Source organism: Pseudovirgaria hyperparasitica (assembly GCF_010093815.1).
Source record: "Pseudovirgaria hyperparasitica strain CBS 121739 unplaced genomic scaffold EJ05scaffold_22, whole genome shotgun sequence".
Taxonomy (NCBI): Eukaryota; Fungi; Ascomycota; class Dothideomycetes; order Acrospermales; family Acrospermaceae; genus Pseudovirgaria; species Pseudovirgaria hyperparasitica.
In genome coordinates, this window is record NW_022985570.1 from 261,540 (window position 1) to 276,204 (window position 14,665).

The window sequence follows — 14,665 nt, forward strand, 5'->3', positions numbered from 1 at the left end:
ACTGAGGCACTGGTTGTTTGTAGTTTGTTGATGAACGTCGTCACCTAGATCGGAAGTGCTCAAGGACAGTCAGAAGTGGGCAGGAGCTCCGCATTCGTGCAAAGAAAAAAGAAAACAAAGCAAAGACTGAACGAAATTACACTTATTTAGCATGCGCGCCCATTGTTGGAAAAATATCATTCCAAACACTTCTCCCAGATAGCTCTGTCGTCAGTTCAGATATTTCTATTTTCACTATGTTTCTAAGGAACTTCTTTATGACTTTAGCTTTCGCAGCGAGTACTGTCGCGCGAAACTGGCCCTTCCCTGAAAGCACCGGTGAATTCATTTGTGATAGCACCCTTCATCCAGATTGGTCGGAGTGCGAGAATATCATCGAGCCTATGACCTACGAAGGATCATACGTGGGACCAAGATTCGCAGAAGGTCAGGCTTTCACCGGTAAGGCCTGTCAGATCCGCACTCTTCGTTGTGACAGCGAAGACGGTGAATACCGTGAAGAAAACGTCAGTAGCATGTATGGGATAGTGAGAAATGAGTGCATGGAACATAACTCCGCCGGCGCGTATAGATCTGGCGACACTGTAAGTTAATATCTTGACATGGAAGTGACTATTGCTCATGCATGCTGCAGTGCGTCCTTGTCGACAACCCGGAGAACCCATTCGGAAGCATCTCTCAAGAGAAGTGATTCATCGAGAATCGACTCGCACCGCTCATGACAGCAGAAGAAACGTTCATGTTCGGAGGCCGCTCATGCCATGCTAGTAATATAGCAAGGGAAGCTCGCCAGTCTCCCGTTGCAAAGACGACCGAGATGGACCTGTCCGAGCGGCATTGATACAAATTGTCCACTTTCTTTCGCTGTGTGCGAGGTGGTGCTCGGCGTATGCATGGAATCATTCTGCGCGAAGCAAGTTGTTACCAACAGGAAAGTCATAATTGGCCGGTTCCAGCGTCAGAACTGGCGTCAGAGAAGCCATTGTCGATTCACCGCAGGCGTGGCTAGATCTTCCACTGAAATCATTTCTACCGCGATTATATTCGACTGACCCAGCGAGTCTCGCTGCATCTTTTGGTATTCACGAATGGGCGTGCCAAGAGCTTTTTTAGACGGCCCCGCAGAGCCGCATAGCACGCCATGTTTTTGTCTTGCTGACGGGGCTCTCTCATTGTCTAGTAGAGATGACTTTCATAGCCAAAGATAGCAGGATCAGTAGAGATTACGCCATTCATTTTTTCCAAAATCAGTGAGAGAACAAAAAGGACGTAGCATCCTCGACCCCACACAAGATGGTACACGAGTGCCAAGAGTGACAGGTTCTAGGATTTGTCCATCCAATGGCTGGTCCGTGCTGCGCGATGTGACATGATCTACACAGGGTACAAGCACGATTGCGAAGAATGAGTACTTTTAATTATTCGCGGTAAGAAAATACCTTCATTTGGAGCAAGGCTCTGCCGCCAGCAACTCAAAGCCCTTAGAAGTATAAAACGATCGTCATTCAGCGCAAAGATCATCTCCAGGATGGTTAGACGATCAACTCATCGTACTTATGCAGTATGTCTGTAGATAGGACAAAACTAATTCGGCAAGCTAATATGTGCTCTGTTAGGATGCTATCACAAATCTGAACTCTCTACAAACTCCTCCCAAGATACTGGAAGAACGTCGAAACAATCCTCCCGCGGACCTGAAGAAGAAGAATGCTTTGAACGAGATGGTGATGTGGGTTCGAGAAATTGGGTACCAGGCATGATAGCCTACTCTACCATTGATCGATCCACTCAGTGACATATCATCGGAACAGCCAGCAGATTTCGACCGCTTTAACATTGTTCACGTTGCCGGAACGAAAGGAAAAGGGACCACGTGCGCCTTCGTTGATTCAATTCTTTCACAATATCATGATCACTACAAAACACCAAGAAGAGTAGGGTTATATACATCTCCTCACCTACTCAGTGTCTGTGAACGCATACGGATCAATTCAAAACCTCTAACCGAAGAAAAATTTGCGCATTATTTTTTTGAAGTTTGGGATATGCTTGAGGCAGCAGCGGTTGAACGAGGGGGTGATATCAGCATCAAACCGAAGTACTTCCGGTACTTAACTCTCATGTCGTTCCATGTTTTCATGAAGGAGGACGTAGACGTTGCCATATACGAAGTAGGAGTCGGCGGTCAGTTCGATTCAACTAATGTTATCGAAAGACCCATCGTGACCGGGATCACTTCCCTTGGCATAGACCATGTTCAGATACTTGGTAATACCATTGAAGAGATCGCATGGCATAAGGCTGGAATTATGAAATCTGGCTCATATACATACAGTGTATGGCAGCCTGAAAGTGCCATGGACGTGTTGAGAGAAAGAGCAAAGGAAAAGGGCTCAATATTCAAAGCAATTCCACACGCGGAATGTCTGAAAAATGTTCGAGTTGTACCGGATGAGGACTTTCAAAAACGCAATGCCTCTCTTGCAATCTTCTTGACTGCACACGTTCTCGCTAGGTTATATCTTTCTGGCACGACCGAGCACGATCGAGAAAAGATTAAAGCCGACGCCGATGATATTCTCAGCCTCGAGCAACCTCTTCCAGAACTTTTTGGAGCGGGGCTTACGGATACTGTAGTTCGTGGGCGATGTGAGATAATCGACAAGGCCTACGGGCGATGGTTCCTTGATGGTGCACATACGAAAGAGAGTCTCGAAGTCGTAAGCGACTGGTTCGGCAAGATTGTCCAGACATCTGCAGACCAAGAAGGAGTAGATGCGTTATGCATTCTTTTGTTTAATCAGCAGGCTAGCACTCGAGAACGAAAGCGATTGATTACAACAGTACAAGAGAGACTTCGACAGAAATGGAACATAAGACCTCAAGAGTCGATCTTTTGCACCAATATCACATTTAAAAGCCAAGGCTACGCAACCGGTAAGCTAGAGATTATCAGTATATTCTGAAGCCAATCGACTAGAAACTAGGACTAATATTGAAAGATCTTGATGATAGGAATTCAGATCACGCCATAGTGAGCAGTTTGACTGTTCAACACGAGTACGCCAAATATTGGCAGTTGCATGATCCTGAGGCATCAACACATGTCGTTGCTTCCATTGAAGAAGCTATAGCTACTATATGCGACCTCAACAAAGCAAATACTGGCCGTCCAGTCTATATTCTAGCGACAGGAAGTTTTCGTTTAATTGGTGGTGTACTTACCATTTTGGAAAGCGAGTAAACTTCGAAAGAGGCTTGAAAGCACCCGAGCATCTCTGCCTGAGAACGCGCTGTTCACCATAGCTCGACGAGAATAACAAGCCAGGCCTGTTATCGTTGTGCATACCAACATGTCAACACATCAGAGTACGATTTTGCAGAAGTTCAACACCTCAACGTATCAGCCATCCACTTTCAGGAACTGATTCACCATTGTTCGAGTTATTGACAGACCATCTACATCATCCGTTGCATGTGGCGAGCATTACGCTATGTTACAGCTTTGAATGATACTTTTCCATAGCTATGGAGAATCCTAGCCTTTCTTGTTTCCACATCGCACGATCAGAATACGTAGCTCTTCCCGAGTTTGGGTACGATGAATGCCCATATGGGAACGCCTAGAAACATTCAACTGTGATGGTTTCCGCTATAACTTTTGGCGTAACTCTCAACTACCCGGAAGTGGGTCAGAAGAGTATTAACTGCATGATTAGCCAGGTCTAGGGCCCATGTGCAAGTGTCTTGCCTCCCATTCCCAATGGATGGAAGGAGCCACATGTCCATTGGGCTACCTACTGGTAGACTTCTCTAACATCTAAGATTCTATCCCTCAAATGTTCACCACGACGTTTTAATAGAGCTTCATTCAGCTAGTTATGATCGAAACAAGTTACATTCTCATACCACTATTTATAGTCAAGCGGCCCTCAGCACAGGCGCGAAAAGGCACGGAAAAGAAAGCTCAGCAACGGGTGCGGCTTTTATCCTGCATAACTACTACCGACACGCAGTTTATCTGAATGAGACTCAGCTGATATGATAGGTTCAGAACATCTGATACCGGCGTTCGCATGCAGGCAGTTTACTATCTAGTTAACAGCTGAGATTCTAAACGTACTCTTTCATCCTTCGATCCTATCCAAGCCAATCTCTTCTCGTTAACATCCCAATGGCCATGCATGATGTCTCCAGGCCAGAACTACACAATCTTTTGTATTTACACCATTGCTACAGTGGCTGGCTGAAGAGATGGACCAGCTCCACTTCTACCGTCATGGTGCATCGATTGATCTTCTCTTTTCGGACTTTCAACTCTTTTGTCCGATTATTTCATCTACAATCCCTCTAGTAGTCCAGATCATTTCCTGCAGCAAATAAATTATCGAAGTCTGTATAACACTTATTCCAGGAAGACACACCTGGTCGTGACACGAGAATCCAAAGATGACTCGCGCGACAGTCAAATATGTCGACCCAACAGCTCTTCACGACGCAGACGGCCATCCTATACCCCATTGGTCCAAAGTAGAAGGCCCATTCCAATCCTTCAAGCTCCTCGAGCACGAAGTCGCAATCGAGGATATCACCGGTCGCGAGTCTCTTTTCGCCATCGACGTCTGCGGTTTCGCCGTCCACCACTGCCCAGTACCTTACGCCGTCTTCACAGACGACAGCACCATCAAAAAAGACTACTACCCAACCGTCGAGCGCCTCCTGCGCCGCGCCCTCGGAGGCGTTAAGCGCGTCGTCATCTTCGACCACACCACGCGCCAGATGGCCAAGCACTCGTCCCGCAAGCCCGTCCTGCAGGTCCACGTCGACCAGACCGCCCATGCTGCAGAAGCACGTGTCCAAAGACATCTACCGCGTGCCGACGCAGAAGTGCTGCTTGCGTCGCGCTATTCGTTGATAAACGTCTGGCGACCTATCGGAAATCCTGCTGTCGAATATCCGCTTGCAGCTTTGGATTGGCGCTCGCTGGATGCCACGGACTTTGTGCATGTCGACTTGTTGTACCCAACTAATGCTAACGACGATGATCAGGAGCTAGAGTCGATTCCGGCACCAGACACACTAGAATCAACTGCGGGTTATGAAGTGAGGGGCGAGACGTATGGTATTGCGCCGAATAGTAGGCATCGGTTTTATTATGTTAAGAACATGACTCCGGACAGTGCGATGCTTATTAAATGCGCTGACTCGAAGGGGGCGGGCTTGCCGGACGGATCGGATGGTATAGCGAGTTGTTGTCCGCATACTGCATTTGTGGATCCGGAGACACCGGAAGATGCGCCGAGTCGGCGGAGTGTTGAGGTCCGGTGCTTGGTTTTCTTTGATGAATAATGTCGCGAGGATACCTTCTTTGACAAGACAGTGATAGTAAATGCTGTGCTGATGTAGAGTCGACTAGCACGAATCGTACCGGAACACAATATTATGCCACCCAAGAAGTTGCTGCAGTGTTACACTTTGATTTGGGGTATATGAAAATGATTGCCTATTCCACACATACGCCAAATCTTCAATCATCAGGGACATCTATCCATGCTCCGCGGCACAACACCAGTCGAACCCCATCTACAGTGACAGGTTCTTGCAGCTAAACGCCGGGCGAGTCGCGCCAGCATAATCAGCCATAATAGCCTCGACAGCAGCATACAAGCCAGGACCCAGCAAAAACAACCCACAAATCATAACAAAGATATGGACAACAGTCATCAACGATCTGAACGAACTGGTAAAAAAGCCCTTGCCCCGAAACAACTGCCAGTACGCAACGGCGAAAAATATGAAGCCAAAAAACGAGTCGAATGCAGCGCCGAGGAGAGAGAGGAAATCACCCATGCTGGGGATGATTTCAGCGAAGACGAATGCGATGACCCAGATGGCGACCATGACGGCGCCCCAAACGCCCCAGCCTAAGACGGTATTGCTATGCGCGTGGCGCGACTTGCCCATGATCCGGCCGTAGACAAATTTGGCAGACACATTAGCGTAGATAACGCCGATGACGAGCGTGGGCACGATGACGAATGCGAACGAGGCTTTCTTGTAGACGACAACGCCCAAGGAGCCAAATGCTGGCGCAGTGGAATATTGGCCCAGGTAGCGGAAGCCAATGGCGGGGGGCACGATGAAGAGGATGCCCGAGATGGCGGCGAGCACGGCGAGGGCCTTGGGAAAGTCTTGAGGGCGCTCCATCTCGGAGATGAATGTGGGGAAGAGGATCTGGGGCACCCAGAGGAAGGTGATGTTCAGCACGGCATTCATGCATGCTACCCAGGTGGTTCCAGGGAGGGGGAAGGCGTAGGTTCTGACAGGGCCTAGGGTCGGATAGTCGCCTCCGTAGCCGTAGAGTGGAGCGTCCTCGATGCCGACGAAGACGAGGAAAAGTAGAATTGCAATGGCCATTGCTGCTGCGGAGAACATGGACATGAACGATACATGGCGAAGAGTGCGAGGGAGAGACATGACAATACCCATGATCATGGCAATTACAGAGAATATGACAGTACACATGCTGTGATCACTGAGGGTGTTTAAGACCTTTGCGCCGGTCAGGACGTGGAAACCGATGAGAAGGATGTTGTTGGCCAGAAGCATGACGCCGGTGAACTCGTAGGCAATACGGCTTCTTCCAAAAGCGTAGTATCCAAAGTCGCAGATGTCCTTGATCTGCGGGTGTTTCATGATGAACTTGTGCATGGTGAGGGAGGTGATCCAGAATAGAGCTCCGGCAACAAGCATGGTAATGATACCGGGAACCCATCCGAGAACTGATAACGACCACGATTGTGCCATGATAGCGAGACAGACCTGGTCACCAGCGAGGAGCCATGCCGCCTTCTGCCAAGACATTGTTCGTAGTTTGATGTCATGTTTGTGATCTGAATAAAAGTCAGTCTTCGGTACGACTGTAGGTCAAGGGCAGCATGTCCACCTTCAGCCACCAGGGCGGTAATAGTGTCGACAGAGCTTGCTCCATCGTATACTTCGTTATCCGATGTTTCACCAACATGTGCGTCGACATGCTTATCATCCGCCGCGAAGACAGTGGTAGCCATGACGAATAAAGTCTGCAAAGGCCCTAAACACTGCTCGTGGAGTGAAGATAGTGACGCGATCCCAAGATAAAGTTATTGGGGACAGCAGGTGGGCGACATATTTATGTGAAGCCATCATCGAGGGCTGTAGAATGAATTTGATGTTGTCGAGATGGCGTGCTTGTCGTAACATGGGCTGGACCCGGTGAAGCCGGGAAAAACAGCGCCATGCTACGCCGTGATAGGCTCGAGTCCGGCGTGTGGCTCATGGGTGGAATAGACTAGTGTAGACTAGTGTATGCCAGGCCGATTAGGGAGAAGCCTCCCTAGATATGGCAGCTAAGGCGTTTAGAAATGCCTGCTACAGCATCCCAAAGGTCGATCTGCCGAGTCTTCTTGTCGTCTAGAAGCTCTCTTGTCAATGCTTATGGCTGCAATAGTCCCACATCTTACCACAAGGGCTGAGCCATCGGGTCTACCATTCCAGCTTATCATTGGCTTTTCTTCGTCGTCAGAGAAGAATTACACAGATTGTTGTACCCTAAAAGTAGCCCTGTTGGACCCAGACCCCCGGTATACTACTGTTTGTCGCCCATGCTGCCGTGCATGCAGTCTTACTCAGATATCTGACTACGGCGGGATTCTTGAAGTACGGGGTCTAGCATGTATGCACTGCGAATATCTCGAATTTCATTTGCGTTTTACTTTGCCATCATGTCTTTGGATAGCATGGTCGACTCACTGATCTGTATGGCCTTCTTGGTCATGTTGTGCATCGAGTCCACGACATAAATTACAGAAGTGCTTGAACGTACCTCCAACCAACCTCATCACATCTTACTAAGCTTCCAGTACATGAGATAGTTCAAGCAAAGATAGCGAGATGCTGCCTCGTTTCTTGTCCAAGGTATGATAACATTTTCTACCTTAGGTATCAGATCTGATACTTTACGTCCTTACCACCACTCTACTATAGAATAATGGGTAGTGAGAGTTATACCTTTACTTCAATTCACGACCATGAGTCCAGACGACTGAGAGATGCACAAACTCCAATCTTTGAACATATCCGTTCGCGACCTTTGAGACTAATATTTATTCTCGTACTACAGTGGCCCCTGATATCCAAGGCATCTGGGATTACTACTAAACTTCACCATCACGTAGCATATTACAAACTTCAGACGCCGGCTGCTACGGTCTGAACTAGGCAGATTCCTTGCCTTAGAGATCATTTCCCCCCTGACTGTTCTCTCTACCCTAGACCTTTGTCTTACCCTCGCAAGACATGCAATATAAGGCGCTGTCTAGATGGCGAGTAAACTAAGTATAATAATGCTTCTTGTCCTACGATTGGACAAGGAGATCCATTGCTTGTAGTGTTTCATTGCTGTTACGATGAGCTTAGAGGGGTTGGTCGTGCTGCAGCTGCAAGTTTGCGATAAGGTAGATTAGCAGACTTTATAGCAGGGACGATAATCAGACGATCACAAGAAGTATTAATGTAGCGGATGCAAAGAAGTCTTTGTGACCCTACAAATATTACATAAAACTTTTGGGGCCTCTGTTTCTATGAAAGCAAGACTTTTAGGTGAAGAGACTTTTCTAATACTTCAGAGCTCAAAGGGAATAGTAAAAAGGACACACGCTTTCGAATTCAACAATGACATTGTGAGATGGGTTATTCACAATGAATAGCTTGTAGGTCGACCTGTTCATGGAAATGATGTATGCAGCGGAGGGTATCTCGTCCGTTTAGATTAAGTGATCGCATGGTATGCTCCGAGTCCTCTTTCCCAAAATGATATCTCATGTGTCTCACCGCCTCCCATGCTGACTCCTCATATGTCGATCGCAATTGTCTTTCCTACTAAATCCTCTAAGGGCATAGTTGCAAGGTGGATATTCGCAGAGGTGCACACCCCTCAGAGCAGTAGTACCCTGAGTATTAATAGAGTGTTTAGCATCTTTATGGCGCTTGAGATCTCTATTTTGGGCGAACGAACGGCCACAGCCAAGGATGTCGCACTTGTGAGGGCGGGTGTGTTTTCGCATGTGTTTACTGTGATCACGTTTGTATCAATTTTAAGCTTTCAAAGCTTTGAGTGACGATGGAACTTACTTGAGCTGGTGTCCCTTAGCGAATTTTTCGTCACACTCGGTACATATGTACTGTTGTGCCACGTTCAGTGCGTTAGAGACGACAGACACGGCTGAGCTTTCTACCGAGAAGGGGATACCCGAGTTTTCTGTTGATGAGCATGTGTGAGAACCGGTAATATGCGGTTGGGAGATCTCTTGGAACTGTTGTGGATACACTATTCCATCTGTACCACTGGAGAGGCACTCGTTGACCTGGTGGCTGCTGTTGGTGGAAAAGCCCACAGCATTCAGCGTAAGGGATGACAGGTGGGCTTCATCGATGCGAGGTTGTTCCCAATCGTGGCCATCGCTTAGTAGTGGAAGTTCTGTGTATGGCACCAGGATCTGCGGGTCAACAGGTAATTCTCCGTGGTGAGTGTCACAGGTGGATTCGTGCGTAACCCGGTCGAACGATGTTGAGAGAACGTCCGTGGCAGCCTTGCCGTTATATTCATCGGACATTTGAGAGACTATTGAAGGCATTTTTAGTGAATTGGTTACTTGTAGTATGCCGCTGAGGAGGCTGCTCTCTTACCTTCAACAGTTGCAGTAAGGAGATATAAGAATATAGCAAGACTGTGGAATCATGATCGACAACCTTCTGCACCGCCTGGAAGACTCAGAGGTCACCGCCAATTTCGCGTGCCAGCAAATTCGAGGAACAGACAGAGGACTAGAGGGCCTCAAGCCGACGTGAGTCAAAGGATGTCTCATGAGCTGGAGCATTCGGCTACAATAACCAATGATCTTGACCCCTTTACAGCAACCGGAGATAAAATGCTTCGATTGTGGTAATAGTGTATGCAGACAAGAACAATGATACCAGGGGTCTGCAGGAACAAGGCAACATCTTGCGCCAGGGGACAGGGTAGGGAACTTGGCACATCACTATGCCCTGCCACCATGTGCTCAGCCTTGGACGACCAGGGACTGTGTATATACTTGCGTAAGTAAGCTGCCACGTGCGTAAAACTTATCTGAAAAACTGTATGGTAACTGCCGACCGACGGAGGTAGTCCTCAGCAGAGCGTGGCTCGTAAAACTACAGCAAAGGAAAGTCTAGGCTCGCATGTAGTGAAGAGGCCTATGAATGCGGTGAGTTGTGGTTGTGCTGATCTATAGCCAGGGTGCCAGGCTCTGAACAATGCTGTCGGAAAGGAATGAATGAGTTGATGATCGATCATGAAGCCAAAAAGAATAGAAGGGTGTTATAGAAACTAGTCAAAAGGTAGAACACCTGTTATAAGGTCCTGAGATTATCTACTACCCGATTCTATACGCTCAGCCCGGAGTGAGCCAAACATGTGAAATGTGCATTGAACTTTCTATCACCTCATACAGAGGAGTCCAATTGGTTAATGCCCCAAGACACCTCCTTGTTTAGTTCTGGATCAGATCCAATGACAATGTATGATAGATTCGAGGCAGATATTGAACATATGAGACATAGATGGTGAGCCTTACTTGGTTCCCGGCTGGCCAGTGTTAGGATGGAAGCTATGGTCTCCTCGTAAGAGCAACACTGACTTGACTTGATATTCCCAAAGAAAAGGTGCGCGACGCCGAGAAGCTGCAATCAAAGTCTCGAGACTACATGAGGAGACAAGAATTGGCCGATCGCAGGGCTGGCGTTTATCACAATGGGGGGCATTTGGGAGGAGATGAGTTACTGCAGCCAGGGCCCAGGGGGCAGTGCGACGACAGCTACGCCATAGCCCATCAGATCCAATGCATGAGAATGAGCGGAATTAGTGCTGCAGGTGAGATTCAGCCCCTTCTTCGTCGAGCAAATTGATACACAGGCACTTGCTGCAGAGATGGAAACCAAAAAAAAAGGGTGTAGGAGCAGTGGTGATGAAGCAACAGAAGTGATGTTGAGGCTATACATATTTTTTGGAGCCTCCCCACATTAATGCGCCATGTGATTGGGCAGCAAGTAGCTCGCTCGCGCTAATTGTTTCATTCATCTTTAGATAACCAGCCTCCAAGAAGTAGGCCAGGAATGGGACGGCCGGACCGAGATTGGAATATGAATATGGCATACGACATACAGTATACTTGGTATGGGCGAGTATTGAGTCGTTGATCTCAATCTACTTGTGGAGAGATACACTCTTATGGTCTCACCTTCTGAACTGTAAGATCAGCGGTATCTGGGCGGCAGCATTGACTTGGCAGCGCTCGCGTCCTTCATGTTCAGATCAACATATTTCGTGTCATCGTAGCTACTAGTATGCCTGTCAATATTAGGAACAAGAGCCTTATTCTAGGAGAGAACCGAATTGACCTGTTGCAGGTAGCCCACAACATGTCCCGCTACAATCGTACGTCTGTACAAGTGGCCCTCCGCCGTCTTCTGTAGAAATATCGCCTGTCAGGCAACTCACAGAGAAGTCCTCAGTTCGTCAGTCCCGGCCACACGATGGTTCAGGATCCAGATATGTCTGTGGACGATTCGCTCAAAGTTTGCACCAGACGTTTTCTTGACTGTACAATTAAGGGAAATTTCAGCGTGCTAAATTTACACAGGTTACAAGCCATCCTCTATACTTCCTTCGTACGCGATTTTTCTCTATGAAATGTTGAGACTCATGTTTCCACGGATACGCTGGTAATCGAAGAGACCTTCAATCTTGCCGACGGCCGAGATGGCCAGGTCGCGGTCCCATAATCTTCTGCGAGCAAATTCCATAACGTCGTTCGCTGTAATCTGTCCGACAACACGCTCGACCTCCTCGGGGCTTAGACGCCGACCGGTAGTAATAATTTGCCTGCCAATATCTTCGGCTACAGCAGTAGTCCCGTCAAGGGACAGGAGAATCGAGGCCTTGAGCTGAGCCTTAGCACGCTCGACTTCGGCTTCTGAGACCTGGTAAGAAAGGCGACACCACTCCTTCAACGTGAAGTGGACAAGGTCGTCGAGGCGGTCGAATTGGTCAGAAACAAGGTAGATACCCCAAAGACTTGATCAAGCGTTAGCGGACAAGGCACCCTTGCGGCAAGATGGACTTACCCAGTGTCACTGTAGCTGGTTGAGAAGCTCATGAAGCTGTTTGCGAGACGCCACTGGTGCATAAAAGTGCTTAATTTACTGCCGAGATATGGAGAGTTGCCCATGGCCCGATCCCAGTTACCGACAATAGCCTGCGTGACAAGTCCGGTAAAGTAGTCGTCGTCCTTCCAGCTAACGCCTTCGACAGCGAGAGCAATGTTGGCGGTGGGCAAAGTGTCATCGCGAATACGGACTTCTGAGCCAACAAAGTCGGGCTTGGCTTTTTGAATAGCGGGATGAGCTCCAGTTGCAGATGGAGAAGTAGGAACGTTTGCAAAGTATTTTTCGGCAAGTTTTACGAGTTCCTGATGGGGAATGCCGCCGGCACCCACGAGAACCATGCGATCAGCAGTGTAATTGGTTTTGATGTAACTGGTGAGATCATCGCGCGAGATGCTCTCGATGTTCTCCTTTGGACCCAAGATGGTGCGGCCTAAAGGCTGTCCTTGGAAAGCGGTGGCGTGCAAGTGATCAAATACGACTTCCTCTAATTGTTTGTCGACCTCTTCTTGCTCCCTAAGGATTACATCGCGCTCTCTCTCGATGGCGCTTGGCTCGAGCTTCGAGTTTTGGAGGATGTCGGAGAGGATGTCCACCGTCTGAGGAACGTCAGAGTTGAACGACTTGGCGAAATAAACGGTATTTTCGCGCTATAAAAAGATCAGAGACGTTTTGCCGGCCGTTCGTTGCAGATCCACTGACAGATGTGTATGCATTGAGGTGACCACCCATGTTTTCGATCTCCAGCTCTAGCTGTTGTTGAGTGCGTTTTTGCGTGCCCTGTATGCTCCAATTGATTAACCATAATTCTTTCAATCTTTCGGAGTATACGCACCTTGAAAGCAAGATGCTCAAGAAAGTGTGCAGTGCCATTGGTCTTGTCTGTCTCTGCGCGGCTTCCAGCATCAATCCAAACACCAACAGTCGAGGTCTGCGCCCATGGAGAGTGTTCAGTCGCAATCTATGGATCCCATCAGTATGATATTAATCAACTATGATCCAGGCTGATTCACCGTGAAGCCGTTGCTCAAAGTCGTGCTTTCCGTGATGGCTCCGTGACTGACAGGTGATGCAAACGCTCTTTGAGGCCGAATCGCGCTGAGAGCAGCTTTACTCCGGACAGCTTGCTTGAGATTGAGAGCGAGCCGCCTTGATGCCATGGCGACAATATGTGCGGATGAGATGGACGTGGGAGGTGGTGAGGATCGGGGTGATGGCCAAAAAGTCGAGCTCCCGTATGGAGGTCCGCTGTCGAGTGGTGAGGCTCAAGCAGATTTGCTAAGCGTAGCTCATTGACCAATGGGATTGCAGACGTACTAATAATCCCCAGCCGAGGAAGCTACAGTGTGGCCGGCTCATCAACATCGATACCTCGAACACCAGGAACCAGGATACATCCTCTCCACGCTACCAATCTACCTCCGTGGGCATCGTAAACTCGTCAAGAACTTACTATGGCTACGCTCGCACGTCCTATGGCATTGCGCCAGGCTCTCCGCGCTCTGCCTAAGCCTTCACATGTCGCGTTCAGACCGTGCAGCACTCTCATCCAACGACCACTTCAGCAGCATTTCGTCAAGCAAGCTCTCCAGAACACGACCAAGGCTGTGGGATTCCATGCAACTATTCAAAGATCCATCCTCCCACCCGAACCTCAAACAGTGCTGGGCACGGTGAACGACCCCGCTCCAGTTCCCACTCCGTCGCCAACACATGGTAATTATCACTGGTCTTTCGAGAGGTATATAACTCATATTTCAATACATACTGCGCTAACTGAATACAAAAGACTTATTTCTGCCGGCCTCATTCCCCTGACAATTGCCCCATTTGTCGGAGGATCGCTCAATCCGACCCTTGACGCTGTCTTCTGCGCGACCATGCTCGTCCACTCGCATATTGGATTCCAGTAGGCGAACATTCGGATACGCCTATACAGCAGCATACACTAACCAAGCATACAGAGCCATTCTCATCGATTATATTCCTATAAAGCGCATGCCGGGCGTGCGGAAATTCTTCATGTGGTTATTAAATGCTGCTACCGTCGTAGTAGGCATTGGCTTGTACGAATTTGAGACCAACGACGTTGGCGTGACGGAGGCCATTAAGAAGCTATGGCACGCATAGATTGTATAATTAAGGGTATATCACAGTCAATACAAGTTATTTTGTAATCACGCCAGTCCTTGCGTTCCAGAAGTTAGGCCAGGTAAATGCAGGTATGGAGATAGGATATCTACTTGCTATCCACGTTTATACTGGTCTTGATGGAAGATGCATGATTACTTTGAATCTTGTCTCGAGCACCCCTTCTGTCTCATTCTTTATCAGTATCCGACGATGTAAGCAAGCAGACGACGTGATCCATCTTCAGAGGATTGGCCACGTAGACTGACTGGGATGCTGGGTCTCGATCCCA

The 14,665-nt window shown here is 48.4% G+C and overlaps 7 protein-coding genes across 7 annotated transcripts; 4 read left to right on the forward strand and 3 right to left on the reverse strand.

Annotated features, from left to right (window-relative positions):
* Positions 1 to 236: 236 nt before the first annotated feature.
* Positions 237 to 691, forward strand: EJ05DRAFT_505337 (uncharacterized protein; the record flags this gene model as incomplete). Its single annotated transcript, XM_033747695.1, has 2 exons — positions 237 to 584; positions 635 to 691. The coding sequence occupies 2 exons, from the start codon at positions 237 to 239 to the stop codon at positions 689 to 691; spliced, it is 405 nt and encodes a 134-aa protein (XP_033595597.1).
* A 979-nt stretch (positions 692 to 1,670) lies between these two features.
* Positions 1,671 to 3,627, forward strand: EJ05DRAFT_470624 (putative folylpolyglutamate synthase). The gene is made up of 3 exons (XM_033742947.1): positions 1,671 to 1,754; positions 1,812 to 2,937; positions 3,003 to 3,627. The coding sequence occupies exons 1-3, from the start codon at positions 1,722 to 1,724 to the stop codon at positions 3,242 to 3,244; spliced, it is 1,401 nt and encodes a 466-aa protein (XP_033595598.1). The 5' UTR covers positions 1,671 to 1,721; the 3' UTR covers positions 3,245 to 3,627.
* Positions 3,354 to 5,349, forward strand: EJ05DRAFT_495040 (uncharacterized protein; the record flags this gene model as incomplete). Its single annotated transcript, XM_033746228.1, has 2 exons — positions 3,354 to 3,369; positions 4,466 to 5,349. 2 exons carry the CDS (start codon positions 3,354 to 3,356, stop codon positions 5,347 to 5,349), a joined length of 900 nt encoding a protein of 299 aa, XP_033595599.1.
* Positions 5,350 to 5,583: 234 nt separating this feature from the next.
* EJ05DRAFT_445420 (uncharacterized protein) lies at positions 5,584 to 7,070 on the reverse strand (the record flags this gene model as incomplete). Its single annotated transcript, XM_033742177.1, has 2 exons — positions 5,584 to 6,893; positions 6,947 to 7,070. The coding sequence occupies 2 exons, from the start codon at positions 7,068 to 7,070 to the stop codon at positions 5,584 to 5,586; spliced, it is 1,434 nt and encodes a 477-aa protein (XP_033595600.1).
* Positions 7,071 to 8,524: 1,454 nt separating this feature from the next.
* EJ05DRAFT_227015 (uncharacterized protein) lies at positions 8,525 to 10,074 on the reverse strand. The gene is made up of 3 exons (XM_033739944.1): positions 9,727 to 10,074; positions 9,172 to 9,661; positions 8,525 to 9,111 (listed from the first exon to the last, which is right to left on the reverse strand). The coding sequence occupies exons 2-3, from the start codon at positions 9,651 to 9,653 to the stop codon at positions 8,868 to 8,870; spliced, it is 726 nt and encodes a 241-aa protein (XP_033595601.1). The 5' UTR covers positions 9,654 to 9,661; positions 9,727 to 10,074; the 3' UTR covers positions 8,525 to 8,867.
* Positions 10,075 to 11,487: 1,413 nt separating this feature from the next.
* Positions 11,488 to 13,461, reverse strand: EJ05DRAFT_480663 (mitochondrial processing peptidase beta subunit). Its single transcript, XM_033744905.1, has 5 exons — positions 13,257 to 13,461; positions 13,079 to 13,204; positions 12,946 to 13,023; positions 12,205 to 12,893; positions 11,488 to 12,154 (listed from the first exon to the last, which is right to left on the reverse strand). The coding sequence occupies exons 1-5, from the start codon at positions 13,401 to 13,403 to the stop codon at positions 11,764 to 11,766; spliced, it is 1,431 nt and encodes a 476-aa protein (XP_033595602.1). The 5' UTR covers positions 13,404 to 13,461; the 3' UTR covers positions 11,488 to 11,763.
* A 199-nt stretch (positions 13,462 to 13,660) lies between these two features.
* On the forward strand, positions 13,661 to 14,461 carry EJ05DRAFT_480664 (mitochondrial succinate dehydrogenase cytochrome b560 subunit D). Its single transcript, XM_033744906.1, has 3 exons — positions 13,661 to 13,984; positions 14,033 to 14,152; positions 14,208 to 14,461. The coding sequence occupies exons 1-3, from the start codon at positions 13,698 to 13,700 to the stop codon at positions 14,371 to 14,373; spliced, it is 573 nt and encodes a 190-aa protein (XP_033595603.1). The 5' UTR covers positions 13,661 to 13,697; the 3' UTR covers positions 14,374 to 14,461.
* Positions 14,462 to 14,665: the final 204 nt, after the last annotated feature.

What these genes read in the sequence shown, in the direction of transcription:
- EJ05DRAFT_227015 (XM_033739944.1), bottom strand. Translation starts at nt 9,653, where the DNA reads ATGTCCGATGAATATAACGGCAAGGCTGCCACGGACGTTCTCTCAACA. An exon ending in GCTAAGGGACACCAGCTCAA is followed by an intron (nt 9,112 to 9,171) that starts GTAAGTTCCATC and finishes ACGTGATCACAG; the next exon opens with TAAACACATGCGAAAACACA.
- EJ05DRAFT_480663 (XM_033744905.1), bottom strand. Translation starts at nt 13,403, where the DNA reads ATGGCATCAAGGCGGCTCGCTCTCAATCTCAAGCAAGCTGTCCGGAGT. An exon ending in CTTTGAGCAACGGCTTCACG is followed by an intron (nt 13,205 to 13,256) that starts GTGAATCAGCCT and finishes TGGGATCCATAG; the next exon opens with ATTGCGACTGAACACTCTCC. An exon ending in ACCTCAATGCATACACATCT is followed by an intron (nt 12,894 to 12,945) that starts GTCAGTGGATCT and finishes ATCTTTTTATAG; the next exon opens with CGCGAAAATACCGTTTATTT.
- EJ05DRAFT_480664 (XM_033744906.1), top strand. Translation starts at nt 13,698, where the DNA reads ATGGCTACGCTCGCACGTCCTATGGCATTGCGCCAGGCTCTCCGCGCT. An exon ending in TATCACTGGTCTTTCGAGAG is followed by an intron (nt 13,985 to 14,032) that starts GTATATAACTCA and finishes TGAATACAAAAG; the next exon opens with ACTTATTTCTGCCGGCCTCA. An exon ending in CACTCGCATATTGGATTCCA is followed by an intron (nt 14,153 to 14,207) that starts GTAGGCGAACAT and finishes CCAAGCATACAG; the next exon opens with AGCCATTCTCATCGATTATA.
- EJ05DRAFT_470624 (XM_033742947.1), top strand. Translation starts at nt 1,722, where the DNA reads ATGGTGATGTGGGTTCGAGAAATTGGGTACCAG. An exon ending in TTCGAGAAATTGGGTACCAG is followed by an intron (nt 1,755 to 1,811) that starts GCATGATAGCCT and finishes TCATCGGAACAG; the next exon opens with CCAGCAGATTTCGACCGCTT. An exon ending in AAGCCAAGGCTACGCAACCG is followed by an intron (nt 2,938 to 3,002) that starts GTAAGCTAGAGA and finishes TAATATTGAAAG; the next exon opens with ATCTTGATGATAGGAATTCA.